Source organism: Gallus gallus (assembly GCF_016699485.2).
Source record: "Gallus gallus isolate bGalGal1 chromosome 35 unlocalized genomic scaffold, bGalGal1.mat.broiler.GRCg7b 35_unloc1, whole genome shotgun sequence".
In the NCBI taxonomy this organism is placed as follows: Eukaryota; Metazoa; Chordata; class Aves; order Galliformes; family Phasianidae; genus Gallus; species Gallus gallus.
In genome coordinates, this window is record NW_024095956.1 from 107,585 (window position 1) to 134,821 (window position 27,237).

Consider the following 27,237-nt stretch of genomic DNA (forward strand, 5'->3'; position numbering starts at 1 on the left):
GGGCTTTTGGGGATGGGGGTGGGGGATACGGGGGGATATGGGGGGATTTGGGGGGGTTTTGGGGAAGGGGGTGGGGGATATGGGGGGATTTGGGGGGGATACGGGGGGATATGGGGGGATTTGGGGATGGGGGTGGGATACGGGGGGATTTGGGGGGGATATGGGGGGATTTGGGGGGGTTTTGGGGACGGGGGTGGGAGGGGTGGGGAATACGGGGGGATATGGGGGATACAGGGGGGTTTGGGGGGGTTTTGGGGACGGGGGTGGGGGATATGGGGGGATTTGGGGGGCATACGGGGGGATTTGGGGGGGATACGGGGGGATATGGGGGGATTTGGGGGACTTTTGGGGATGGGGGTGGGAGGGGTGGGGAATACGGGGGGGTTTGGGGGGGTTTTGGGGACGGGGGTGGGGGATTTGGGGGGGATACGGGGGGATATGGGGGGATTTGGGGGGTTTTGGGGGGGTTTCGGGGACGGGGGTGGGGGATACAGGGGGGGGTTTTGCGGATGGGGGGGGGATATGGGGGGATTTGGGGATGGGGGTGGGGGATACGGGGGGATTTGGGGGGGATACGGGGGGATATGGGGGGATTTGGGGGGGTTTTGGGGGCGGGGGTGGGGGATATGGGGGGATTTGGGGGGGATACGGGGGGATATGGGGGACACGGGGGGGTTTTGGGGACGGGGGTGGGAGGGGTGGGGGATACGGGGGGATATGGGGGGTTTTGGGGACGGGGGTGGGTGGGGTGGGGGATATTGGGGGGATTTAGGGGGGTTTTGGGGGGGTTTTGGGGACAGGGGTGGGGGGGGTGGGGAATACGGGGGGATACGGGGGGATTTGGGGGGGATACGGGGGGATATGGGGGGATTTGGGGATGGGGGTGGGGGATACGGGGGGATTTGGGGGGGATACAGGGGGATATGGGGGGATTTGGGGGGGATACGGGGGGATATGGGGGGGTTTTGGGGGGTTTTGGGGACGGGGGTGGGGGATACAGGGGGGGGTTTTGCGGATGGGGGGGGGATATGGGGGGATTTGGGGATGGGGGTGGGGGGTACGGGGGGATTTGGGGGGGATATGGGGGGATTTGGGGGGATATGGGGGGATTTGGGGGGGTTTTGGGGACGGGGGTGGGAGGGGTGGGGGATACGGGGGGGCTTGGGGGGGTTTCGGGGACGGGGGTGGGGGATACGGGGGGATTTGGGGGGCATACGGGGGGATTTGGGGGGGATACGGGGGGATATGGGGGGATTTGGGGGGCTTTTGGGGATGGGGGTGGGGGATACGGGGGGATTTGGGGGGGTTTTGGGGACGGGGGTGGGGGATACGGGGGGATTTGGGGGGCATACGGGGGGATATGGGGGGATTTGGGGGCGATACGGGGGGATTTGGGGGGGTTTTGGGGACGGGGGTGGGAGGGGTGGGGGATACGGGGGGGTTTTGGGGACGGGGGTGGGGGATACAGGGGGGGGTTTTGCGGATGGGGGGGGGATATGGGGGGATTTGGGGATGGGGGTGGGGGATACGGGGGGATTTGGGGGGCATACGGGGGGATTTGGGGGGATACGGGGGGATATGGGGGGATTTGGGGGGCTTTTGGGGATGGGGGTGGGGGATACGGGGGGATATGGGGGGATTTGGGGGGGGTTTGGGATGGGGGTGGGGGATATGGGGGGATTTGGGGGGCTTTTGGGGATGGGGGTGGGGGATACGGGGGGATTTGGGGGGGTTTTGGGGACGGGGGTGGGAGGGGTGGGGGATTTGGGGGGGTTTTGGGGACGGGGGTGGGAGGGGAGGGGGATACGGGGGGATTTGGGGGGGAGGGGGGTAAATGGGAAAGGTCCAACGGAGGTTTGGGGGTGTCGGGAGGTCCCGGGTTGGGTTTTGGGGTTGGTGGGACCCCATATATGAGTTTGGGCGTTCGGAGACCCCATGTGTTGGGTTTTGGGGTTGGTGGGACCCCATATCTGAGTTTAGGGGTTCTGGGACCCTATATATGAGTTTGGGGGTTCCAGGACCCCATGGGATGGGTTTTGGGGTTGGTGGGACCCCATATATGAGTTTTGGGGTTGGCGGTCCCCCATTCATGACCCCTTTTGTTCTCAGTGTTGCATTCATCTCATGGAAACCCCCCATTTTTCCCCCCGTAACCCCCCAAATTTTGGGGTCCCCCACCCCCCTTTTTCCAGGACCCCATATATGACTTTGGGCGTTCTGGGACCCCACGTGTTGGGTTTTGGGGTTGGTGGGATCCTATATATGACTTTAGGGGTTCCAAGACCCCATGTGTTGTGTTTTGGGGTTGGTGGGACCCCATATCTGAGTTGAGGGTTTCCAGGACCCCATATATGACTTTGGGCGTTCGGAGACCCCATGTGTTGGGTTTTGGGGTTGGTGGGACCCCATATCTGAGTTTAGGGGTTCTGGGACCCCATATATGACTTTGGGTGTTCCGAGGCCCCATGGGATGGGTTTTGGGGTTGGTGGGACCCCATGTGTTGGGTTTTGGGGTTGGTGGGATCCTATATATGACTTTAGGGGTTCCAAGACCCCATGGGATGGGTTATGGGGTTGGTGGGATCCTATATATGACTTTAGGGGTTCCAAGACCCCATAGGTTGGGTTTTGGGGTTGGTGGGACCCCATATCTGAGTTTAGGGGTTCTGGGACCCCATACATGACTTTGGGTGTTCCGAGACCCCATGGGATGGGTTATGGGGTTGGTGGGATCCTATATATGACTTTAGGGGTTCCAGGACCCCACGTGTTGGGTTTTGGGGTTTCCAGGACCCCATATATGACTCTGAGGGTTCCAAGACCCCATGTGTTGGGTTTTGGGGTTGGTGGGACCCCATATCTGAGTTTAGGGGTTCTGGGACCATATATATGAGTTTGGGGGTTCCAGGACCCCATGAGATGGGTTTTGGGGTTGGTGGGATCCTATATATGACTTTAGGGGTTCCAAGACCCCATGGGTTGGGTTTTGGGTTTGGTGGGACCCCATATATGAGTCTGGGGGTTCTGGGACCCTATAGGTTGGGTTTTGGGGTTGGTGGGACCCCATATATGACTTTAGGGGTTCCAGGACCCCATGTGTTGGGTTTTGGGGTTGGTGGGACCCCATATATGAGTTTGGGGGTTCTGGGACCCCACGTGTTGGGTTTTGGGGTTGGTGGCACCCCATATCTGAGTTGAGGGTTTCCAGGACCCCATATATGACTTTGGGCGTTCGGAGACCCCATGTGTTGGGTTTTGGGGTTGGTGGGACCCCATATCTGAGTTTAGGGGTTCTGGGACCCCATATATGACTTTGGGTGTTCCGAGGCCCCATAGGTTGGGTTTTGGGGTTGGTGGGACCCCATATCTGAGTTTAGGTTTTCCAGGACCCCATATATGAGTCTGAGGGTTCCGGGACCCCATGTGTTGGGTTTTGGGGTTGGTGGGACCCCATATATGAGTCTGGGGGTTCTGGGACCCTATAGGTTGGGTTTTGGGGTTGGTGGGACCCCATATATGACTTTAGGGGTTCCAGGACCCCCCGTGTTGGGTTTTGGGGTTGGTGGGACCCCATATCTGAGTTTGGGTGTTCCAAGACCCCATGTGTTGGGTTTTGGGGTTGGTGGGACCCCATATCTGAGTTTAGGGGTTCTGGGACCCCATATATGACTTTGGGTGTTCCGAGACCCCATGGGATGGGTTATGGGGTTGGTGGGACCCCATATATGACTTTAGGGGTTCTGGGACCCCATGGGTTGGGTTTTGGGGTTAGTGGGGCCAAATGGGATGGGTTTTGGGGTTGGTGGGACCCCATGGGATGGGTTTTGGGGTTGGTGGGACCCCACATATGACTTTAGGGGTTCCGGGACCCCATGTGTTGGGTTTTGGGGTTGGTGGGACCCCATGTATTGGGTTTGGGGGTTCTGGGACCCCACGTGTTGGGTTTTGGGGTTGGTGGGACCCCATATATGAGTCTGGGGGTTCTGGGACCCTATAGGTTGGGTTTTGGGGTTGGTGGGACCCCATATCTGAGTTGAGGGTTTCCAGGACCCCATATATGACTTTGGGCGTTCCAAGACCCCATGAGATGGCTTTTGGGGTTGGCGGTCCCCCATTCATTGCCCCTTTTGTTCTCAGTGTTGCATTCATCTCATGGAAACCCCCCATTTTTCCCCCCGTAACCCCCCAAATTTTGGGGTCCCCCACCCCCCTTTTTCCAGGACCCCATATATGACTTTGGGCGTTCTGGGACCCCACGTGTTGGGTTTTGGGGTTGGTGGGATCCTATATATGACTTTAGGGGTTCCAAGACCCCATGTGTTGTGTTTTGGGGTTGGTGGGACCCCATATCTGAGTTTAGGGTTTCCAGGATCCCATATATGACTCTGAGGGTTCCAAGACCCCATGGGTTTGGTTTTGGGGTTGGTGGGACCCCATATATGAGTCTGGGGGTTCGTGGGACCCTATATATGAGTTTGGGGGTTCCAGGACCCCATGAGATGGGTTTTGGGGTTGGTGGGACCCCATGTGTTGGGTTTTGGGGTTGGTGGGATCCTATATATGACTTTAGGGGTTCCAAGACCCCATGGGATGGGTTTTGGGGTTGGTGGGACCCCATGTATTGGGTTTGGGGGTTCTGGGACCCCATGTGATGCGTTTTGGGGTTGGTGGGACCCCATATCTGAGTTTAGGTTTTCCAGGACCCCATATATGAGTCTGAGGGTTCCAGGACCCCATGTGTTGGGTTTTGGGGTTGGTGGGACCCCATATATGACTTTGGGTGTTCCAAGACCCCATGGGTTGGGTTTTGGGGTTGGTGGGATCCCATATCTGAATTTAGGGTTTCCAGGACCCCATATATGACTCTGAGGGTTCCAAGACCCCATGTGTTGGGTTTTGGGGTTGGTGGGACCCCTTATCTTGAGTTTTTGGGTTCCAGGACCCCATGTGTTGGGTTATGGGGTTGGTGGGACCCCATATCTGAGTTTAGGGGTTCTGGGACCCCATATATGACTTTGGGTGTTCCGAGGCCCCATGGGATGGGTTTTGGGGTTGGTGGGACCCCATGTGTTGGGTTTTGGGGTTGGTGGGATCCTATATATGACTTCAGGGGTTCCAAGACCCCATGGGTTGGGTTATGGGGTTGGTGGGACCCCATGTGTTGTGTTTTGGGGTTGGTGGGACCCCATATCTGAGTTTAGGGGTTCTGGGACCCCATGTGTTGGGTTTTGGGGTTGGTGGGACCCCATATATGACTTTAGGGGTTCCAAGACCCCATGTGTTGGGTTTTGGGGTTGGTGGGACCCCATATATGACTTTGGGGGTTCTGGGACCCCATGGGTTGGGTTTTGGGGTTGGTGGGACCCCATATCTGAATTTAGGGTTTCCAGGACCCCATATATGACTCTGAGGGTTCCAAGACCCTATGTGTTGGGTTTTGGGGTTGGTGGGACCCCTTATCTTGAGTTTTTGGGTTCCAGGACCCCATGTGTTGGGTTATGGGGTTGGTGGGACCCCATGGGTTGGGTTTTGGGGTTGGTGGGACCCCATATATGACTTTGGGTGTTCCAAGACCCCATGGGTTGGGTTTTGGGGTTGGTGGGACCCCATGTGTTGGGTTTTGGGGTTGGTGGGACCCCATATATGACTTTAGGGGTTCCAGGACCCCATGTGTTGGGTTTTGGGGTTGGTGGGACCCTATATATGAGTTTGGGGGTTCCAGGACCCCATGGGATGGGTTTTAGGGTTGGTGGGTCCCCATATATGAGTTTGGGGGTTCTGGGACCCCATGGGTTGGGTTTTGGGGTTGGTGGGACCCCATATCTGAGTTTAGGGGTTCTGGGACCCCATATATGACTTTGGGTGTTCCGAGACCCCATGGGATGGGTTTTGGGGTTGGTGGGACCCCATGTGTTGGGTTTTGGGGTTGGTGGGACCTCATGGGTTGGGTTTTGGGGTTGGTGGGACCCCATGTATTGGGTTTGGGGGTTCTGGGACCCCACGTGTTGGGTTTTGGGGTTGGTGGGACCCCATATCTGAGTTTAGGGGTTCTGGGACCCTATATATGACTTTGGGTGTTCCCCATGGGATGGGTTATGGGGTTGGTGGGACCTCATGGGTTGGGTTTTGGGGTTGGTTCCAGGACCCCATGTGTTGAGTTTTGGGGTTGGTGGGACCCCATATATGACTTTGGGTGTTCCAAGACCCCATGGGTTGGGTTTTGGGGTTGGTGGGACCCCATATATGAGTTTGGGGGTTGGTGGGACCCCATATATGACTTTAGGGGTTCCAGGACCCCACGTGTTGGGTTTTGGGGTTGGTGGGACCCCATATATGACTTTAGGGGTTCCAGGACCCCATGTGTTGGGTTTTGGGGTTGGTGGGACCCCATGTGTTGGGTTTTGGGGTTGGTGGGACCCCATATCTGAGTTTAGGGGTTCTGGGACCCTATATATGACTTTGGGGGTTCCAGGACCCCATGTGTTGGGTTTTGGGGTTGGTGGGACCCCATATATGACTTTAGGGGTTCCAAGACCCCATGTGTTGGGTTTTGGGGTTGGTGGGACCCCATATATGACTTTGGGGGTTCTGGGATTCCATGGGTTGGGTTTTGGGGTTGGTGGGACCCCATATCTGAGTTTAGGTTTTCCAGGACCCCATATATGAGTCTGAGGGTTCCAGGACCCCATGGGTTGGGTTATGGGGTTGGTGGGACCCCATATATGACTTTAGGGGTTCCAGGACCCCATGTGTTGGGTTATGGGGTTGGTGGGACCCCATGGGTTGTGTTTTGGGGATGGTGGGACCCCATATATGAGTTTGGGGGTTGGTGGGACCCCATATATGACTTTAGGGGTTCCAAGACCCCATGTGTTGTGTTTTGGGGTTGGTGGGACCCCACGTGTTGTGTTTTGGGGTTGGTGGGACCCCATGGGTTGTGTTTTGGGGATGGTGGGACCCCATATATGAGTTTGGGGGTTGGTGGGACCCCATATATGACTTTAGGGGTTCCAAGACCCCATGTGTTGTGTTTTGGGGTTGGTGGGACCCCACGTGTTGTGTTTTGGGGTTGGTGGGACCCCACGTGTTGGGTTTTGGGGTTGGTGGGACCCCATATCTGAGTTTAGGGTTTCCAGGACCCCATATATGAGTCTGAGGGTTCCGGGACCCCATGTGTTGGGTTTTGGGGTTGGTGGGACCCCATATATGAGTCTGGGGGTTCTGGGACCCTATAGGTTGGGTTTTGGGGTTGGTGGGACCCCATATCTGAGTTCAGGGTTTCCAGGACCCCATATATGACTTTGGGCGTTCTGGGACCCCATGGGTTGGGTTTTGGGGTTGGTGGGACCCCATATCTGAGTTTAGGGGTTCTGGGACCCCATATATGACTTTGGGTGTTCCCCATGGGATGGGTTATGGGGTTGGTGGGACCCCATGTGTTGAGTTTTGGGGTTGGTGGGACCCCATATATGACTTCGGGTGTTCCAAGACCCCATGGGTTGGGTTTTGGGGTTGGTGGGACCCCATATATGAGTCTGGGGGTTCTGGGACCCCATGGGTTGGCTTTTGGGGTTAGTGGGGCCAAGTGGGATGGCTTTTGGGGTTGGCGGTCCCCCATTCATTGCCTCTTTTGTTCTCAGTGTTGCGTTCATCTCATGGAAACCCCCCATTTTTCCCCCCGTAACCCCCCAAATTTTGGGGTCCCCCACCCCCCCCTTTTTCCAGGACCCCATATATGACTTTGGGCGTTCTGGGACCCCATGGGTTGGGTTTTGGGGTTGGTGGGACCCCATATATGAGTTTGGGGGTTCTGGGACCCCACGTGTTGGGTTTTGAGGTTGGTGGCACCCCATATATGACTTTAGGGGTTCCAAGACCCCATGGGTTGGGTTTTGGGGTTGGTGGGACCCCATATCTGAATTTAGGGTTTCCAGGACCCCATATATGACTCTGAGGGTTCCAAGACCCCATGTGTTGTGTTTTGGGGTTGGTGGGACCCCATATATGACTTTGGTGGTTCTGGGACCCCACGTGTTGGGTTTTGGGGTTGGTGGGACCCCATATATGACTTTAGGGGTTCCAGGACCCCATGTGTTGGGTTTTGGGGTTGGTGGGACCCCATATATGAGTCTGGGGGTTCTGGGACCCTATAGGTTGGGTTCTGGGGTTGGTGGGACCCCATATATGACTTTAGGGGTTCCAGGACCCCATATCTGAGTTTAGGGGTTCTGGGACCCCATATATGACTTTGGGTGTTCCCCATGGGATGGGTTATGGGGTTGGTGGGACCCCATGTGTTGGGTTTTGGGGTTGGTGGGACCCCATGTATTGGGTTTGGGGGTTCTGGGACCCCACGTGTTGGGTTTTGGGGTTGGTGGGGCCCCATATATGACTCTGAGGGTTCCAAGACCCCATGTGTTGTGTTTTGGGGTTGGTGGGACCCCATATATGACTTTGGTGGTTCTGGGACCCCACGTGTTGGGTTTTGGGGTTGGTGGGACCCCATATATGACTTTAGGGGTTCCAGGACCCCATGTGTTGGGTTTTGGGGTTGGTGGGACCCCATATATGAGTCTGGGGGTTCTGGGACCCTATAGGTTGGGTTCTGGGGTTGGTGGGACCCCATATATGACTTTAGGGGTTCCAGGACCCCATATCTGAGTTTAGGGGTTCTGGGACCCCATATATGACTTTGGGTGTTCCCCATGGGATGGGTTATGGGGTTGGTGGGACCCCATGTGTTGGGTTTTGGGGTTGGTGGGACCCCATGTATTGGGTTTGGGGGTTCTGGGACCCCACGTGTTGGGTTTTGGGGTTGGTGGGGCCCCATATATGACTTTAGGGGTTCCAAGACCCCATGGGATGGGTTATGGGGTTGGTGGGATCCTATATATGACTTTAGGGGTTCCAAGACCCCATAGGTTGGGTTTTGGGGTTGGTGGGACCCCATGTGTTGGGTTTTGGGGTTGGTGGGACCCCATATATGACTTTGGGCGTTCCAAGACCCCATGTGTTGGGTTTTGGGGTTGGTGGGACCCCATGTGTTGGGTTTTGGGGTTGGTGGGACCCCATATCTGAGTTTAGGGGTTCTGGGACCCCATATATGACTTTGGGTGTTCCGGGACCCCATGTGTTGGGTTTTGGGGTTGGTGGGACCCCATGTGTTGGGTTTTGGGGTTGGTGGGATCCTATATATGACTTTAGGGGTTCCAAGACCCTATGGGATGGGTTATGGGGTTGGTGGGACCCCATATATGACTTTGGGTGTTCCGAGACCCCATGTGTTGGGTTTTGGGGTTGGTGGGACCCCATATATGACTTTGGTGGTTCGGAGACCCCATGTGTTGGGTTTTGGGGTTGGTGGGACCCCATATCTGAGTTTAGGGTTTCCAGGACCCCATATATGACTTTGGGCGTTCGGAGACCCCATGTGTTGGGTTTTGGGGTTGGTGGGACCCCATTCATTGCCCCTTTTGTTCTCAGTGTTGCATTCAACTCATGGAAACCCCCCATTTTTCCCCCCGTAACCCCCCAAATTTTGGGGTCCCCCACCCCCCCCCCTTTGTTCCAGGTGGACCCGTCGCGAGCAGTCGGATTTCTACCGCGTGGTATCCACATACGGGGTGGAATACGACCCGGAAACGAGGCGGTACCGTTGGGGTCGGTTCCGAACGTTGGGTCGGTTGGAAAGGAAAAGCGATGAGAGTTTGGCCAAGTTCTACCACGGCTTCGTGGCCATGTGCCGCCAGGTGTGCCGCCTGCCGCCCGCGCCCGGAGACGGTACGCATGGGGGGCCCTATAGGGTTCGGGGCGGCCCTATGGGGGTTTGGGGCGGCCCTGTAGGGTTTGGGGGGTCCCTATGGGGTTTGGGGTCTGTCTGTGGGGTTGGAAGATGGCTTTATTGGGTTGGAAGATGGATTTATGGGGTTGGAAGACGTCTCCATTGGGTTTGGGGGGTCCCTGTGGGGTTTGGGGCGGCCCTATAGGGGTTTGGGGGTCCCTATGGGGTTGGAAGATGTCTTTATGGGGTCTTTATGGGGTTGGACGATGTCTTTATGGGGTTGGAAGATGGCTTTATTGGGTTGGAAGGTGGCTTTATTGGGTTGGAAGACGTCTCCATTGGGTTTGGGGGGTCCCTGTGGGGTTTGGGGCGGCCCTATGGGGTTTGGGGCGGCCCTGTAGGGTTTGGGGGGTCCCTATGGGATTGGAAGCCATCTTTCTGGGGTTGGAAGCCATCTTTATGGGGTTGGGGGTGTCTTTATGGGGTTGGAACATGGCTTTATTGGGTTGGAAGATGTCTTTATGGGGATTGGGGGGTCCCTGTGGGGTTTGAGGCGGCCCTATAGGGTTTGGGGCGGCCCTATGGGGGTTTGGGGCAGCCCTGTAGGGTTTGGGGGGTCCCTATGGGGTTTGGGGTCTGTCTGTGGGGTTGGAAGATGGCTTTATTGGGTTGGAAGATGGATTTATGGGGTTGGAAGATGGCTTTAGGGGGTTTGGGGTGTCCCTGTGGGGTTTGGGGCGGCCCTATAGGGTTTCGGGGGTCCCTGTGGGGTTTGGGGGGTCTCAATGGGGTTGGAAGATGGCTTTATGGGGTTGGAAGATATCTTTATTGGGTTTGGGGTGTCTTTATGGGGTTGGAAGATGGCTTTAGGGGGATTGGGGTGTCCCTATAGGGTTCGGGGCGGCCCTATGGGGTTTTGGGGCAGCCCTATAGGGTTTCGGGGGTCCCTGTGGGGTTTGGGGTCTGTCTGTGGGGTTGGAGGACGTCTCCATGGGGTTGGAAGATGTCTTTATTGGGTTTGGGGGGTCTTTATGGGTTGGAAGATGGCTTTAGGGGGATTGGGGTGGCCCTGTGGGGTTTGGGGGGGCCCTATAGGGTTTGGGGCGGCCCGATAGGGTTTTGGGGGGTCTTTATGGGGTTGGAGGACATCTCCATGGAGTTTGGGGTGTCTCTATGGGGTTGGAAGATGTCTTTATTGGGTTTGGGGGGTCTTTATGGGTTGGAAGATGGCTTTAGGGGGATTGGGGTGTCCCTATAGGGTTTGGGGCGGCCCTATAGGGTCTGGGGCGGCCCTGTAGGGTTTGGGGGGTCCCTATGGGGTTTGGGGTCTGTCTGTGGGGTTGGAAGATGGCTTTATTGGGTTGGAAGATGGATTTATGGGGTTGGAAGATGGCTTTAGTGGGTTTGGGGTGTCCCTGTGGGGTTTGGGGCGGCCCTATAGGGTTACGGGGATCCCTATAGGGTTTGGGGTCTGTTTATGGGGTTTGGGGTCTGTTTATGGGGTTGGAAGATGTCTTTATTGGGTTTGGGGCGGGCCTGTGGGGTTTTGGGGTGTCCCTATAGGGTTTCAGGGGGTCCCTGTGGGGTTTGGGGTCTGTCTGTGGGGTTGGAGGACGTCTCCATGGGGTTTGGGGTGTCTCTATGGGGTTGGAAGATGGCTTTATGGGGTTGGAAGATGGCTTTATTGGGTTTGGGGGGTCCCTGTGGGGTTTGGGGTGTCCCTATAGGGTTTGGGGGGGTCTTTATGGGGTTTGGGGTCTGTCTGTGGGGTTGGAAGATGGCTTTATTGGGTTGGAAGATGGCTTTATTGGGTTGGAAGATGGCTTTATGGGGTAGGAAGATGTCTTTATGGGGATTGGGGCGGCCCTATAGGGTTTGGGGCGGCCCTATAGGGTTTCGGGGGTCCCTATAGGGTTTGGGGGGGTCTTTATGAGGTTGGAGGACGTCTCCATGGGGTTGGAAGATGTCTTTATTGGGTTTGGGGGGTCTCCATGGGGTTGGAAGATGGCTTTAGGGGGATTGGGGTGGCCCTGTGGGGTTTGGGGGGGCCCGATAGGGTTTGGGGGGGCCCTATAGGGTTTGGGGCGGCCCTATAGGGGTTCGGGGGTCCCTGTGGGGTTTGGGGGGTCTTTATGAGGTTGGAGGACGTCTCCATGGGGTTGGGGGTGTCTTTATTGGTTTGGAAGATGTCTTTATTGGATTGGAAGATGGCTTTAGGGGGATTGGGTCGGCCCTATAGGGTTTGGGGCGTCCCTATAGGGTTTGGGGGGGGCCTATAGGGTTTGGGGGGTCCCTATAGGGTTTGGGGGGGTCTTTATGGGGTTTGGGGTCTGTCTGTGGGGTTGGAAGATGGCTTTATTGGGTTGGAAGATGGCTTTATTGGGTTGGAAGACGTCTCCATTGGGTTTGGGGGGTCCCTGTGGGGTTTGGGGCGGCCCTATGGGGTTTTGGGGCGGCCCTATAGGGTTTCGGGGGTCCCTGTGGGGTTTGGGGTCTGTCTGTGGGGTTGGAGGACGTCTCCATGGGGTTGGAAGATGTCTTTATTGGGTTTGGGGGGTCTTTATGGGTTGGAAGATGGCTTTAGGGGGATTGGGGCGGCCCTGTGGGGTTTGGGGGGGCCCTATAGGGTTTGGGGCGGCCCGATAGGGTTTTGGGGGGTCTTTATGGGGTTGGAGGACATCTCCATGGGGTTTGGGGTGTCTCTATGGGGTTGGAAGATGTCTTTATTGGGTTTGGGGGGTCTTTATGGGTTGGAAGATGGCTTTAGGGGGATTGGGCTGTCCCTATAGGGTTTGGGGCGGCCCTATAGGGTCTGGGGCGGCCCTGTAGGGTTTGGGGGGTCCCTATGGGGTTTGGGGTCTGTCTGTGGGGTTGGAAGATGGCTTTATTGGGTTGGAAGATGGATTTATGGGGTTGGAAGATGGCTTTAGGGGGTTTGGGGTGTCCCTGTGGGGTTTGGGGCAGCCCTATAGGGGTTTGGGGGTCCCTATGGGTTTGGAAGATGTCTTTATGGGGTCTTTATGGGGTTGGACGATGTCTTTATGGGGTTGGAAGATGGCTTTATTGGGTTGGAAGATGGCTTTATTGGGTTGGAAGATGGCTTTAGGGGCTTTGGGGTGTCCCTATAGGGTTTGGGGCGGCCCTATAGGGTTTGGGGCGGCCCTATAGGGTTACGGGGGTCCCTGTGGGGTTTGGGGTCTGTCTGTGGGGTTGGAGGACGTCTCCATGGGGTTTGGGGTGTCTCTATGGGGTTGGAAGATGGCTTTATGGGGTTGGAAGATGGCTTTATTGGGTTTGGGGGGTCCCTATAGGGTTTGGGGCGGACCTATGGGGTTTTGGGGTGTCCCTATAGGGTTTCAGGGTGTCCCTGTGGGGTTTGGGGTCTGTCTGTGGGGTTGGAGGACGTCTCCATGGGGTTTGGGGTGTCTTTATGGGGTTGGAAGATGGCTTTATGGGGTTGGAAGATGGCTTTATTGGGTTGGAAGATGGATTTATTGGGTTGGAAGATGGCTTTAGGGGGATTGGGGCGGCCCTATAGGGTTTGGGGCGGCCCTGTAGGGTTTCAGGGGGTCCCTATAGGGTTTGGGGTCTGTCTGTGGGGTTGTAAGATGTCTTTATTGTGTTTCGGGGGTCTTTATGGGGTTGGAAGATGGCTTCATTGGGTTGGAAGATGGCTTTATTGGGTTGGAAGATGTCTTTATGGGGATTGGGGCGGCCCTATAGGGTTTGGGGCGGCCCTATGGGGGTTTGGGGCGGCCCTATAGGGTTTGGGGGGGTCTTTATGGGGTTTGGGGTCTGTCTGTGGGGTTGGAAGATGGCTTTATTGGGTTGGAAGATGGCTTTATTGGGTAGGAAGATGTCTTTATGGGGATTGGGTCGGCCCTAAAGGGTTTGGGGCGGCCCTATGGGGTTTTGGGGCGGCCCTATAGGGTTTGGGGGTCCCTATGGGGTTGGAAGATGTCTTTATGGGGTTGGAAGATGGCTTTATGGGGTTGGAAGGTGGCTTTATTGGGTTGGAAGATGGCTTTATTGGGTAGGAAGATGTCTTTATGGGGATTGGGTCGGCCCTAAAGGGTTTGGGGCGGCCCTATAGGGTTTCAGGGGGTCCCTATAGGGTTTGGGGTCTGTCTGTGGGGTTGTAAGATGTCTTTATTGTGTTTGGGGGGTCTTTATGGGGTTGGAAGGTGGCTTTATTGGGTTGGAAGATGTCTTTATGGGGATTGGGGCGGCCCTATAGGGTTTGGGGCGGCCCTATGGGGTTTTGGGGCGGCCCTATAGGGTTTGGGGGTCCCTATGGGGTTGGAAGATGTCTTTATGGGGTTGGAAGATGGCTTTAGGGGGTTGGAAGGTGGCTTCATTGGGTTGGAAGATGGCTTTATTAGGTTGGAAGATGTCTTTATGGGGATTGGGGCGGCCCTAAAGGGTTTGGGGCGGCCCTATAGGGTTTCAGGGGGTCCCTATAGGGTTTGGGGTCTGTCTGTGGGGTTGTAAGATGTCTTTATTGTGTTTCGGGGGTCTTTATGGGGTTGGAAGATGGCTTCATTGGGTTGGAAGATGGCTTTATTGGGTTGGAAGATGTCTTTATGGGGATTGGGGCGGCCCTATAGGGTTTGGGGCGGCCCTATGGGGGTTTGGGGCGGCCCTATAGGGTTTGGGGGGTCCCTATGGGGTTTCGGGGGGGTCTTTATGGGGTTTGGGGTCTGTCTGTGGGGTTGGAAGATGGCTTCATTGGGTTGGAAGATGGCTTTATTGGGTTGGAAGATGGCTTTATTGGGTTGGAAGACGTCTCCATTGGGTTTGGGGGGTCCCTGTGGGGTTTGGGGCGGCCCTATGGGGTTTTGGGGCGGCCCTATAGGGTTTCGGGGGTCCCTGTGGGGTTTGGGGTCTGTCTGTGGGGTTGGAGGACGTCTCCATGGGGTTGGAAGATGTCTTTATTGGGTTTGGGGGGTCTTTATGGGTTGGAAGATGGCTTTAGGGGGATTGGGGTGGCCCTGTGGGGTTTGGGGGGGCCCTATAGGGTTTGGGGCGGCCCTATAGGGTTTGGGGGTGTCTTTATGGGGTTGGGGGGTCTTTATGGGGTTGGAGGACGTCTCCATGGGGTTGGGGGTGTCTTTATTGGGTTGGAAGATGGCTTTATTGGGTTGGAAGATGGCTTTAGGGGGATTGGGGCGGCCCTGTGGGGTTTGGGGCGGCCCTATAGGGTTTGGGGGGGGCCTATAGGGTTTCAGGGGGTCCTTGTGGGGTTTGGGGTCTGTCTGTGGGGTTGGAGGACGTCTCCATGGGGTTGGGGGTGTCTTTATTGGGTTGGAAGATGGCTTTATTGGGTTGGAAGATGGCTTTAGGGGGATTGGGGCGGCCCTGTGGGGTTTGGGGCGGCCCTATAGGGTTTGGGGCGGCCCTATAGGGGTTTGGGGGGTCCCTATGGGGTTTCAGGGGGGTCTTTATGGGGTTTGGGGTCTGTCTGTGGGGTTGGAAGATGGCTTTATTGGGTTGGAAGATGGCTTTATTGGGTTGGAAGACGTCTCCATTGGGTTTGGGGGGTCCCTGTGGGGTTTGGGGCGGCCCTATGGGGTTTTGGGGGTCCCTATGGGGTTGGAAGATGTCTTTATGGGGTCTTTATGGGGTTGGACGATGTCTTTATGGGGTTGGACGATGTCTTTATGGGGTTGGAAGATGGCTTTATTGGGTTGGAAGATGGCTTTAGGGGGTTTGGGGTGTCCCTATAGGGTTTGGGGCGGCCCTATGGGGTTTTGGGGCGGCCCTGTAGGGTTTGGGGGGTCCCTATGGGGTTTCGGGGGGGTCTTTTTGGGGTTTGGGGTCTGTCTGTGGGGTTGGAAGATGGCTTTATTGGGTTGGAAGATGGCTTTATTGGGTTGGAAGACGTCTCCATTGGGTTTGGGGGGTCCCTGTGGGGTTTGGGGCGGCCCTATGGGGTTTTGGGGCGGCCCTATAGGGGTTTGGGGTGTCCCTATAGGGTTTGGGGGGGTCTTTATGGGGTTTGGGGTCTGTCTGTGGGGTTGGAAGATGGCTTTATTGGGTTGGAAGATGGCTTTAGGGGGATTGGGGTGTCCCTATAGGGTTTGGGGCGTCCCTATAGGGTTTGGGGGTCCCTATGGGGTTGGAAGATGTCTTTATGGGGTTGGAAGATGGCTTTATGGGGTTGGAAGGTGGCTTTATTGGGTTGGAAGATGGCTTTATTGGGTTGGAGGACGTCTCCATTGGGTTTGGGGGGTCCCTGTGGGGTTTGGGGCGGCCCTATAGGGTTTGGGGGGTCTTTATGGGGTTGGAGGACATCTCCATGGGGTTTGGGGTGTCTCTATGGGGTTGGAAGATGGCTTTATGGGGTTGGAAGATGGCTTTATTGGGTTGGAAGATGGCTTTATGGGGATTGGGGGGTCCCTATAGGGTTTGGGGCGGCCCTATGGGGTTTTGGGGCGGCCCTATAGGGTTTCGGGGGTCCCTGTGGGGTTTGGGGGGTCTTTATGAGGTTGGAGGACGTCTCCATGGGGTTGGAAGATGTCTTTATTGGGTTTGGGGGGTCTTTATGGGTTGGAAGATGGCTTTAGGGGGATTGGGGTGGCCCTATAGGGTTTGGGGGGTCCCTATGGGGTTGGAAGCCATCTTTCTGGGGTTAGAAGCCATCTTTCTGGGGTTGGAAGCCATCTTTCTGGGGTTGGAATGTCTGTATGGGGTTGGAAGATGTCTTTATGGGGTTGGAGGACATCTGTATGGGGTTGGAAGCCATTTTTATGGGGTTTGGAATGTCTGTGTGGGGTTGGAAGCCATCTTTATGGGGTTTGGAGTGTCTTTATGGGGTTGGAAGATGGCTTTATTGGGTTGGAAGATGGCTTTAGGGGCTTTGGGGTGTCCCTATAGGGTTCGGGGCGGCCCTATGGGGTTTTGGGGCGGCCCTGTAGGGTTTGGGGGGTCCCTATGGGGTTTCGGGGGGGGTCTTTATGGGGTTTGGGGTCTGTCTGTGGGGTTGGAAGATGGCTTTATTGGGTTGGAAGATGGCTTTAGGGGGATTGGGTCGGCCCTATAGGGTTTGGGGCGTCCCTATAGGGTTTGGGGTGTCCCTATGGGGTTGGAAGCCATCTTTCTGGGGTTGGAAGCCATCTTTATGGGGTTGGGGGTGTCTTTATGGGGTTGGAACATGGCTTTATTGGGTTGGAAGATGTCTTTATGGGGATTGGGGGGTCCCTGTGGGGTTTGGGGGGACCCTATAGGGTTTGGGGCGGCCCTATAGGGTTTCAGGGTGTCCCTGTGGGGTTTGGGGTCTGTCTGTGGGGTTGGAGGACGTCTCCATGGGGTTTGGGGTGTCTCTATGGGGTTGGAAGATGGCTTTATGGGGTTGGAAGATGGCTTTATTGGGTTTGGGGGGTCCCTCTGGGGTTTGGGGTGTCCCTATAGGGTTTGGGGGGGTCTTTATGGGGTTTGGGGTCTGTCTGTGGGGTTGGAAGATGGCTTTATTGGGTTGGAAGATGGCTTTATTGGGTTGGAAGACGTCTCCATTGGGTTTGGGGGGTCCCTGTGGGGTTTGGGGCGGCCCTATGGGGTTTTGGGGTGTCCCTATAGGGTTTGGGGGGTCTCTATGGGGTTTCGGGGGGGTCTTTATGGGGTTTGGGGTCTGTCTGTGGGGTTGGAAGATGGCTTTATTGGGTTGGAAGATGGCTTTAGGGGGATTGGGGCGGCCCTATAGGGCTTCGGGGGTCCCTATAGGGTTTGGGGGTGTCTTTATGGGGTTTGGGGTCTGTCTGTGGGGTTGGAGGACGTCTCCATGGGGTTGGGGGTGTCTTTATTGGGTTGGAAGATGGCTTTATTGGGTTGGAAGATGGATTTATTGGGTTGGAGGACCTCTCCATTGGGTTTGGGGGGTCCCTGTGGGGTTTGGGGCGGCCCTATAGGTTTTGGGGCGGCCCTATAGGGGTTTGGGGGTCCCTATGGGGTTGGAAGATGTCTTTATGGGGTCTTTATGGGGTTGGACGATGTCTTTATGGGGTTGGACGATGTCTTTATGGGGTTGTAAGATGGCTTTATTGGGTTGGAAGATGGCTTTAGGGGCTTTGGGGTGTCCCTATAGGGTTCGGGGCGGCCCTATGGGGTTTTGGGGCGGCCCTGTAGGGTTTGGGGGGTCCCTATGGGGTTTCGGGGGGGTCTTTATGGGGTTTGGGGTCTGTCTGTGGGGTTGGAAGATGGCTTTATTGGGTTGGAAGATGGCTTTAGGGGGATTGGGTCGGCCCTATAGGGTTTGGGGCGTCCCTATAGGGTTTGGGGTGTCCCTATGGGGTTGGAAGCCATCTTTCTGGGGTTGGAAGCCATCTTTATGGGGTTGGGGGTGTCTTTATGGGGTTGGAACATGGCTTTATTGGGTTGGAAGATGTCTTTATGGGGATTGGGGGGTCCCTGTGGGGTTTGGGGGGACCCTATAGGGTTTGGGGCGGCCCTATAGGGTTTCAGGGTGTCCCTGTGGGGTTTGGGGTCTGTCTGTGGGGTTGGAGGACGTCTCCATGGGGTTGGAAGATGTCTTTATTGGGTTTGGGGGGTCTTTATGGGTTGGAAGATGGCTTTAGGGGGATTGGGGTGGCCCTGTGGGGTTTGGGGGGGCCCTATAGGATTTGGGGGTGTCTTTATGGGGTTGAGGGGTCTTTATGGGGTTGGAGGACGTCTCCATGGGGTTGGGGGTGTCTTTATTGGGTTGGAAGATGGCTTTATTGGGTTGGAAGATGGCTTTAGGGGGATTGGGGCGGCCCTGTGGGGTTTGGGGCGGCCCTATAGGGTTTTGGGGCGGCCCTATAGGGGTTTGGGGGTCCCTATGGGGTTGGAAGATGTCTTTATGGGGTCTTTATGGGGTTGGACGATGTCTTTATGGGGTTGGACGATGTCTTTATGGGGTTGGAAGATGGCTTTATTGGGTTGGAAGATGGCTTTAGGGGCTTTGGGGTGTCCCTATAGGGTTCGGGGCGGCCCTATGGGGTTTTGGGGCGGCCCTATAGGGTTTGGGGGGTCCCTATGGGGTTTCGGGGGGGTCTTTATGGGGTTTGGGGTCTGTCTGTGGGGTTGGAAGATGGCTTTATTGGGTTGGAAGATGGCTTTATTGGGTTGGAAGACGTCTCCATTGGGTTTGGGGGGTCCCTGTGGGGTTTGGGGCGGCCCTATAGGGTTTGGGGCGGCCCTATAGGGTTTCAGGGGGTCCCTGTGGGGTTTGGGGTCTGTCTGTGGGGTTGGAGGACGTCTCTATGGGGTTGGAAGATGTCTTTATTGGGTTTGGGGGGTCTTTATGGGTTGGAAGATGGCTTTAGGGGGATTGGGGTGGCCCTATAGGGTTTGGGGGGTCCCTATGGGGTTGGAAGCCATCTTTCTGGGGTTGGAATGTCTGTGTGGTGTTGGAAGATGTCTTTATGGGGTTGGAGGACATCTGTATGGGGTTGGAAGCCATTTTTATGGGGTTTGGAATGTCTGTGTGGGGTTGGAAGCCATCTTTATGGGGTTTGGAGTGTCTTTATGGGGTTGGAAGATGGCTTTATTGGGTTGGAAGATGGCTTTAGGGGGATTGGGGCGGCCCTATAGGGTTTGGGGCGGCCCTATGGGGTTTTGGGGTGTCCCTATAGGGTTTGGGGGGGTCTTTATGGGGTTTGGGGTCTGTCTGTGGGGTTGGAGGACGTCTCCATGGAGTTTGGGGTGTCTCTATGGGGTTGGAAGATGACTTTATGGGGTTGGAGGACGTCTCCATTGGGTTTGGGGGGTCCCTGTGGGGTTTGGGGCGGCCCTATAGGGTTTGGGGCGGCCCTATAGGGTTTTGGGGGGTCTTTATGGGGTTGGAGGACATCTCCATGGGGTTTGGGGTGTCTCTATGGGGTTGGAAGATGACTTTATGGGGTTGGAGGACGTCTCCATGGGGTTGGAAGATGTCTTTATGGGGTCTTTATGGGGTTGGACGATGTCTTTATGGGGTTGGACGATGTCTTTATGGGGTTGGAAGATGGCTTTATTGGGTTGGAAGATGGCTTTATTGGGTTGGAGGACGTCTCCATTGGGTTTGGGGGGTCCCTGTGGGGTTGGAAGATGTCTTTATGGGGTTGGAGGACATCTGTATGGGGTTGGAAGCCATCTTTATGGGTATGGAAGCCATCTTTATGGGGTTGGAATGTCTGTGTGGGGTTGGAAGCCATCTTTATGGGGTTTGGGGGGTCTTTATGGGGTTGGAAGATGGCTTCATTGGGTTGGAAGATGGCTTTATTGGGTTGGAAGATGTCTTTATGGGGATTGGGGCGGCCCTCTAGGGTTTGGGGCGGCCCTCTAGGGTTTTGGGGGGTCTTTATGGGGTTGGAGGACATCTCCATGGGGTTTGGGGTGTCTTTATGGGGTTGGAAGATGGCTTTATTGGGTTGGAAGATGGCTTTATGGGGATTGGGGCGGCCCTATAGGGTTTGGGGCGGCCCTATGGGGTTTTGGGGTGTCCCTATAGGGTTTGGGGGGGTCTTTATGGGGTTTGGGGTCTGTCTGTGGGGTTGGAGGACGTCTCCATGGGGTTTGGGGTGTCTCTATGGGGTTGGAAGATGACTTTATGGGGTTGGAGGACGTCTCCATTGGGTTTGGGGGGTCCCTGTGGGGTTTGGGGCGGCCCTATAGGGTTTGGGGCGGCCCTATAGGGTTTTGGGGGGTCTTTATGGGGTTGGAGGACATCTCCATGGGGTTTGGGGTGTCTCTATGGGGTTGGAAGATGGCTTTATGGGGTTGGAAGATGTCTTTATGGGGTTGGAAGATGGCTTTATGGGGATTGGGGTGGCCCTGTGGGGTTTGGGGCGGCCCTATAGGGTTTGGGGTGTCCCTATGGGGTTGGAAGCCATCTTTCTGGGGTTGGAAGCCATCTTTATGGGGTTGGGGGTGTCTTTATGGGGTTGGAAGATGGCTTTATTGGGTTGGAAGATGTCTTTATGGGGATTGGGGGGTCCCTGTGGGGTTTGGGGGGACCCTATAGGGTTTGGGGCGGCCCTATAGGGTTTCAGGGGGTCCCTGTGGGGTTTGGGGTCTGTCTGTGGGGTTGGAGGACGTCTCCATGGGGTTGGGGGTGTCTTTATTGGGTTGGAAGATGGCTTTATTGGGTTGGAAGATGGATTTATGGGGTAGGAAGATGTCTTTAGGGGGATTGGGGCGGCCCTATAGGGTTTGGGGCGGCCCTATAGGGTTTCAGGGGGTCCCTATAGGGTTTGGGGTCTGTCTGTGGGGTTGTAAGATGTCTTTATTGTGTTTGGGGGGTCTTTATGGGGTTGGAAGATGGCTTTATTGGGTTGGAAGATGGCTTTATTGGGTTGGAAGATGGCTTTAGGGGGATTGGGGCTGCCCTATAGGGTTGGGGCGGCCCTATAGGGTTTGGGGGGGTCCCTGTGGGGTTTGGGGGGTCTTTATGGGGTTGGAGGACATCTCCATGGGGTTTGGGGTGTCTCTATGGGGTTGGAAGATGACTTTATGGGGTTGGAGGACGTCTCCATTGGGTTTGGGGGGTCCCTGTGGGGTTTGGGGCGGCCCTATAGGGTTCGGGGGGGGCCTATAGGGTTTGGGGCAGCCCTATAGGGGTTGGGGGGGTCCCTATGGGGTTGGAAGCCATCTTTCTGGGGTTGGAAGCCATCTTTATGGGCTTGGAAGCCATCTTTATGGGATTGGATTGTTTTAATGGGGTTGGAAGCCATCTTTATGGGCTTGGAAGCCATCTTTATGGGATTGGGATGTTTTAATGGGGTTGGAAGCCATCTTTATGGGGTTGGAAGCCATCTTTATGGGGTCGGAAGCCATCTTTATGGGCTTGGAAGCCATCTTTATGGGATTGGAAGCCATCTTTATGGGGTTGGAAGCCATCTTTATGGGCTTGGAAGCCATCTTTATGGGGTCGGAAGCCATCTTGCTGGGGTTGGAAGCCATCTTTATGGGATTAGGATATTTTAATGGGGTTGGAAGCCATCTTTATGGGATTGGATTGTTTTAATGGGGTTGGAAGCCATCTTTATGGGATTGGATTGTTTTAATGGGTTGGAAGCCATCTTAATGGGATTGGAAGCCATCTTTATGGGGTTTGGAAGCCATCTTTCTGGGATTGGAAGCCATCTTTACAGGGTTGGAAGCCATCTTTATGGGGTTGGAAGCCATTTTTATGGGATTGGGATGTTTTAATGGGGTCGGAAGCCATCTTTATGGGGTTGGAAGCCATCTTTATGGTGTTGGAAGATGTCTTTCTGGGGTTGGAAGCCATCTTTATGGGGTTGGAAGCCATCTTTATGGGATTGGGATGTTTTAATGGGGTCGGAAGCCATTTTTATGGGGTTGGAAGCCATCTTTATGGTGTTGGAAGCCATCTTTATGGGATTGCGATGTTTTAATGGGCTTGGAAGCCATCTTTATGGGATTGGAAGCCATCTTTATGGGATTGCGATGTTTTAATGGGGTTGGAAGGCATCTTTATGGGGTTGGAAGCCATCTTTATGGGCTTGGAAGCCATCTGTATGGGGTTGGGATGTTTTAATGGGGTTGGAAGGCATCTTTATGGGGTTGGAAGCCATCTTTATGGTGTTGGAAGCCATCTTTATGGGGTTGGAAGCCATCTTTATGGGGTTGGAAGCTATCTTTATGGGATTAGGATTGTTTTAATGGGGTTGGAAGCCATCTTTATGGGATTGGATTGTTTTAATGGGGTTGGAAGCCATCTTTATGGGATTGGGATGTTTTAATGGGGTTGGAAGCCATGTTTATGGGATTGGAAGCCATGTTTATGGGATTGGAAGCCATGTTTATGGGGTTGGAAGCCATCTTTATGGGCTTGGAAGCCATCTTTATGGGTTTGGGATGTTTTAATGGGGTTGGAAGCCATCTTTATGGGGTTGGAAGCCATCTTTATGGGGTTGGAAGCCATCTTTATGGGACTGCGATGTTTTAATGGGGTTGGAAGCCATCTTTATGGGCTTGGAAGCCATCTTTATGGGATTAGGATATTTTAATGGGGTTGGAAGCCATCTTTATGGGATTGGATTGTTTTAATGGGGTTGGAAGCCATCTTTATGGGATTGGAAGCCATCTTTCTGGGGTTGGAAACCATCTTTATGGGATTGCGATGTTTTAATGGGGTTGGAAGCCATCTTTATGGGGTTGGAAGCTATCTTTATGGGATTGCGATGTTTTAATGGGGTTGGAAGCCATCTTTATGGGGTTGGAAGCCATCTTTATGGGGTTTGGAAGCCATCTTTCTGGGATTGGAAGCCATCTTTACAGGGTTGGAAGCCATCTTTATGGGGTTGGAAGCCATCTTTATGGGATTAGGATATTTTAATGGGGTTGGAAGCCATCTTTATGGGATTGGATTGTTTTAATGGGGTTGGAAGCCATCTTTATGGGATTGGGATGTTTTAATGGGGTTGGAAGCCATCTTTATGGGGTTGGAAGCCATCTTTATGGGATTGCGATGTTTTAATGGGGTTGGAAGCCATCTTTATGGGATTGGAAGCCATCTTTATGGGATTGCGATGTTTTAATGGGCTTGGAAGCCATCTTTATGGGGTTGGAAGCCATCTTTATGGGATTGCGATGTTTTAATGGGGTCGGAAGCCATCTTTATGGGGTTGGAAGCCATCTTTATGGGATTAGGATATTTTAATGGGGTTGGAAGACATCTTTATGGGGTTGGATTGTTTTAATGGGGTTGGAAGCCATCTTTATGGGGTTGGAAGCCATCTTTATGGGGTTGGAAGCTATCTTTATGGGATTAGGATTGTTTTAATGGGGTTGGAAGCCATCTTTATGGGATTGGAAGCCATCTTTATGGGGTTTGGAAGCCATCTTTCTGGGATTGGAAGCCATCTTTACAGGGTTGGAAGCCATCTTTATGGGCTTGGAAGCCATCTTTATGGGATTGGGATGTTTTAATGGGGTTGGAAGCCATCTTTATGGGATTGGAAGCCATCTTTATGGGGTTTGGAAGCCATCTTTCTGGGATTGGAAGCCATCTTTATGGGGTTTGGAGTGTCTTTATGGGGTTGGAAGATGGCTTTATTGGGTTGGAAGATGTCTTTATTGGGTTTGGGGGATCTTTATGGGTTGGAAGATGGCTTTAGGGGGATTGGGGTGTCCCTATAGGGTTTGGGGCGGCCCTATAGGGTTTCGGGGGTCCCTGTGGGGTTTGGGGTGTCCCTATGGGGTTGGAAGCCATCTTAATGGGATTGGAAGCCATCTTTATGGTGTTGGAAGCCATCTTTATGGGCTTGGAAGCCATCTTTCTGGGCTTGGAAGCCATCTTTATGGGATTGGGATATTTTTATGGTGTTGGGCCTACCTTTATGGCATCGGCCCCACCGTTGTGTGCCTGTCCGCCATCTTAGTGTCCTCCGGAGCCCTCATTCCCCCCTTCCCCCCCTTTATACCCCATCCAGAACCTCCGGACCCCTCAGTCCCGGTCACCCCCATCTCATCGGACCGCGCCGCCCGCAGCCTCCGCCGCCTTTCCCTCTTACGCCGCCTCCGCGAGCAAGTCCTCCGCCATCCCCTTCTTCCCGCCCGCCTGGCCCTGTGTCCCCAAGCGGGCCCGGATCTCCCCGCTTGGTGGCAGAGAGGCCGCCATGATGGCGAACTCCTTCAAGGTGTCGCCCGCCACGGTTTGGCCCGGCCCGAAATGTCTGTGATCGGAGATCCCGATTTTACCTTCGTGACGGCTCGCTGTCGGTACCTCCGCGCTCAGACGGCGCCGTCGGGAGTTGGGGGGACTGAAGGAGGAGGGGGTTTTGGGGGTGTCGTTGGGGGGGCGGCGCAGAGGCGCCGGGCGGACGATGAGGACTCGGAGGCCGAGGCGGGAAAGGCGACGGACGGAGGGAGCGAAACGACGTCGGGGGAGGAGGAGAGCGACGAGGAGAGGGGTGAGCGCCGTGAGGGGGGGGTTGGGAAGGGGTTTGGGGGGGGGGTCTGTGGGGTTCGGGGGGGGTCTCTGTGGGGTTTGGGGGGGTCTCTGTGGGGTTTGGGGTGTTGGGGGGGGTCTCTGTAGGGTTTGGGGGGGGGCTGTGGAGGGTTTGGGGGGTCTCTGTAGGGTTTGGGGGGGTTTCAATAGGGTTGGGGGGTCTCTGTAGGGTTTGGGGGGTTGGGGGGTTTCTGTAGGGTTTGGGGGGGTCTGTGGAGGGTTTGGGGGGTTGGGGGGGGGCTCTGTAGGGTTTGGGGGGGTCTCTGTGGGGTTGGGGTCTCTGTAGGGTTTGGGGGGGGCTGTGGAGGGTTTGGGGGGTTGGGGGGGGGCTATGTAGGGATTGGGGGGGTCTCTGTAGGGTTTGGGGGGGTCTCTGTGGGGTTTGGGGGGAGCTGTGGAGGGGTTGGGGGGTTGGGGGGGTCTCTGTAGGGTTTGGGGGGGGCTCTGTGGGGTTGGGGGGGCTGTGGAGGGTTTGGGGGGTTGGGGGGGGGCTATGTAGGGTTTGGGGGGGCTGTGGAGGGTTTGGGGGGGTCTGTGGAGGGTTGGGGGGGCTGTGGAGGGTTTAGGGGGTGGGGGGGTCTCTGTGGGGTTTGGGGGGGTCTCTGTAGGGTTTGGGGGGGTCTCTGTGGGGTTGGGGTCTCTGTAGGGTTTGGGGGGGGCTGTGGAGGGTTTGGGGGGTTGGGGGGGGGCTATGTAGGGATTGGGGGGGTCTCTGTAGGGTTTGGGGGGGTCTCTGTGGGGTTTGGGGGGAGCTGTAGAGGGGTTGGGGGGTTGGGGGGGTCTCTGTAGGGTTTGGGGGGGGCTCTGTGGGGTTGGGGGGGCTGTGGAGGGTTGGGGGGGTTGGGGGGGGAGGCTATGTAGGGTTGGGGGGGCTGTGGAGGGTTTGGGGGGGGTCTGTGGAGGGTTGGGGGGGCTGTGGAGGGTTTGGGGGGGTCTCTGTAGGGTTTGGGGGGGGCTCTGTAGGGTTTGGGGGGGTCTCTGTGAGGTTGGGGTCTCTGTAGGGTTTGGGGGGGGCTGTGGAGGGTTTGGGGGGGGCTGTGGAGGGTTTGGGGGGTTGGGGGGGGGCTATGTAGGGTTTGGGGGGGCTGTGGAGGGTTTGGGGGGGGCTGTGGAGGGTTGGGGGGGGCCGTGGAGGGTTTAGGGGGTGGGGGGGTCTCTGTGGGGTTTGGGGGGGGGCTATGTAGGGTTTGGGGGGGTCTCTGTGGGGTTGGGGTCTCTGTAGGGCTTGGGGGGGGGCTGTGGAGGGTTGGGGGGGCTGTGGAGGGTTTGGGGGGGTCTCTGTAGTGTTTGGGGTGTTGGGGGGGTCTCTGTAGGGTTTGGGGGGGGCTGTGAAGGGGTGGGGGGGCTCTGTAGGGTTTGGGGGGTTGGGGGGGGCTATGTAGGGTTTGGGGGGGCTATGTAGGGTTTGGGGGGGCTGTGGAGGGTTGGGGGGGGTTGTGAAGGGGTGGGGGGGGGGCTCTGTGGGGTTCGGGGGGGTCTCTGTGGGGTTGGGGTCTCTGTAGGGTTTGGGGGGGGGCTGTGGAGGGTTTGGGGGGGTCTCTGTAGTGTTTGGGGTGTTGGGGGGGTCTCTGTAGGGTTTGGGGGGGGCTGTGAAGGGGTGGGGGGGCTCTGTAGGGTTTGGGGGGTTGGGGGGGGGCTATGTAGGGTTTGGGGGGGTCTCTGTAGGGTTTGGGGGGGTCTCTGTGGGGTTTGGGGGGAGCTGTGGAGGGGTTGGGGGGTTGGGGGGGTCTCTGTAGGGTTTGGGGGGGGCTCTGTGGGGTTTGGGGGGGGTCTCTGTGGGGTTGGGGGGGGCTATGTAGGGTTTGAGGGGGCTGTGGAGGGTTGGGGGGGGGTTGTGAAGGGGTGGGGGGGGGCTCTGTGGGGTTCGGGGGGGTCTCTGTGGGGTTGGGGTCTCTGTAGGGTTTGGGGGGGGCTGTGGAGGGTTTGGGGGGGGCTGTGGAGGGTTGGGGGGGCTGTGGAGGGTTTAGGGGGTGGGGGGGTCTCTGTGGGGTTTGGGGGGGGCTCTGTAGGGTTTGGGGGGGTCTCTGTGGGGTTGGGGTCTCTGTAGGGTTTGGGGGGGGCTGTGGAGGGTTTGGGGGGTTGGGGGGGGGCTATGTAGGGATTGGGGGGGTCTCTGTAGGGTTTGGGGGGGTCTCTGTGGGGTTTGGGGGGAGCTGTGGAGGGGTTGGGGGGTTGGGGGGGTCTCTGTAGGGTTTGGGGGGGGCTCTGTGGGGTTTGGGGGGGGTCTCTGTGGGGTTGGGGGGGGCTATGTAGGGTTTGGGGGGGCTGTGGAGGGTTGGGGGGGGGTTGTGAAGGGGTGGGGGGGGGGCTCTGTGGGGTTCGGGGGGGTCTCTGTGGGGTTGGGGTCTCTGTAGGGTTTGGGGGGGGGCTGTGGAGGGTTTGGGGGGGTCTCTGTAGTGTTTGGGGTGTTGGGGGGGTCTCTGTAGGGTTTGGGGGGGGCTGTGAAGGGGTGGGGGGGCTCTGTAGGGTTTGGGGGGTTGGGGGGGGGGCTATGTAGGGTTTGGGGGGGCTGTGGAGGGTTGGGGGG

The 27,237-nt window shown here is 56.3% G+C and overlaps 1 protein-coding gene across 1 annotated transcript in view; it reads left to right on the top strand.

The window, feature by feature from the left end:
* Positions 1 to 27,237, top strand: part of LOC100857358 (chromodomain-helicase-DNA-binding protein 8-like) — a 129,196-nt gene that overhangs the window by 97,283 nt on the left and 4,676 nt on the right. Inside the window, exons 31-32 of the mRNA XM_046906033.1 lie at positions 9,572 to 9,780; positions 24,193 to 24,716. Coding sequence (XP_046761989.1) covers positions 9,572 to 9,780; positions 24,193 to 24,716 — 733 coding nt within the window. The remainder of the gene's footprint in view (positions 1 to 9,571; positions 9,781 to 24,192; positions 24,717 to 27,237) is intronic.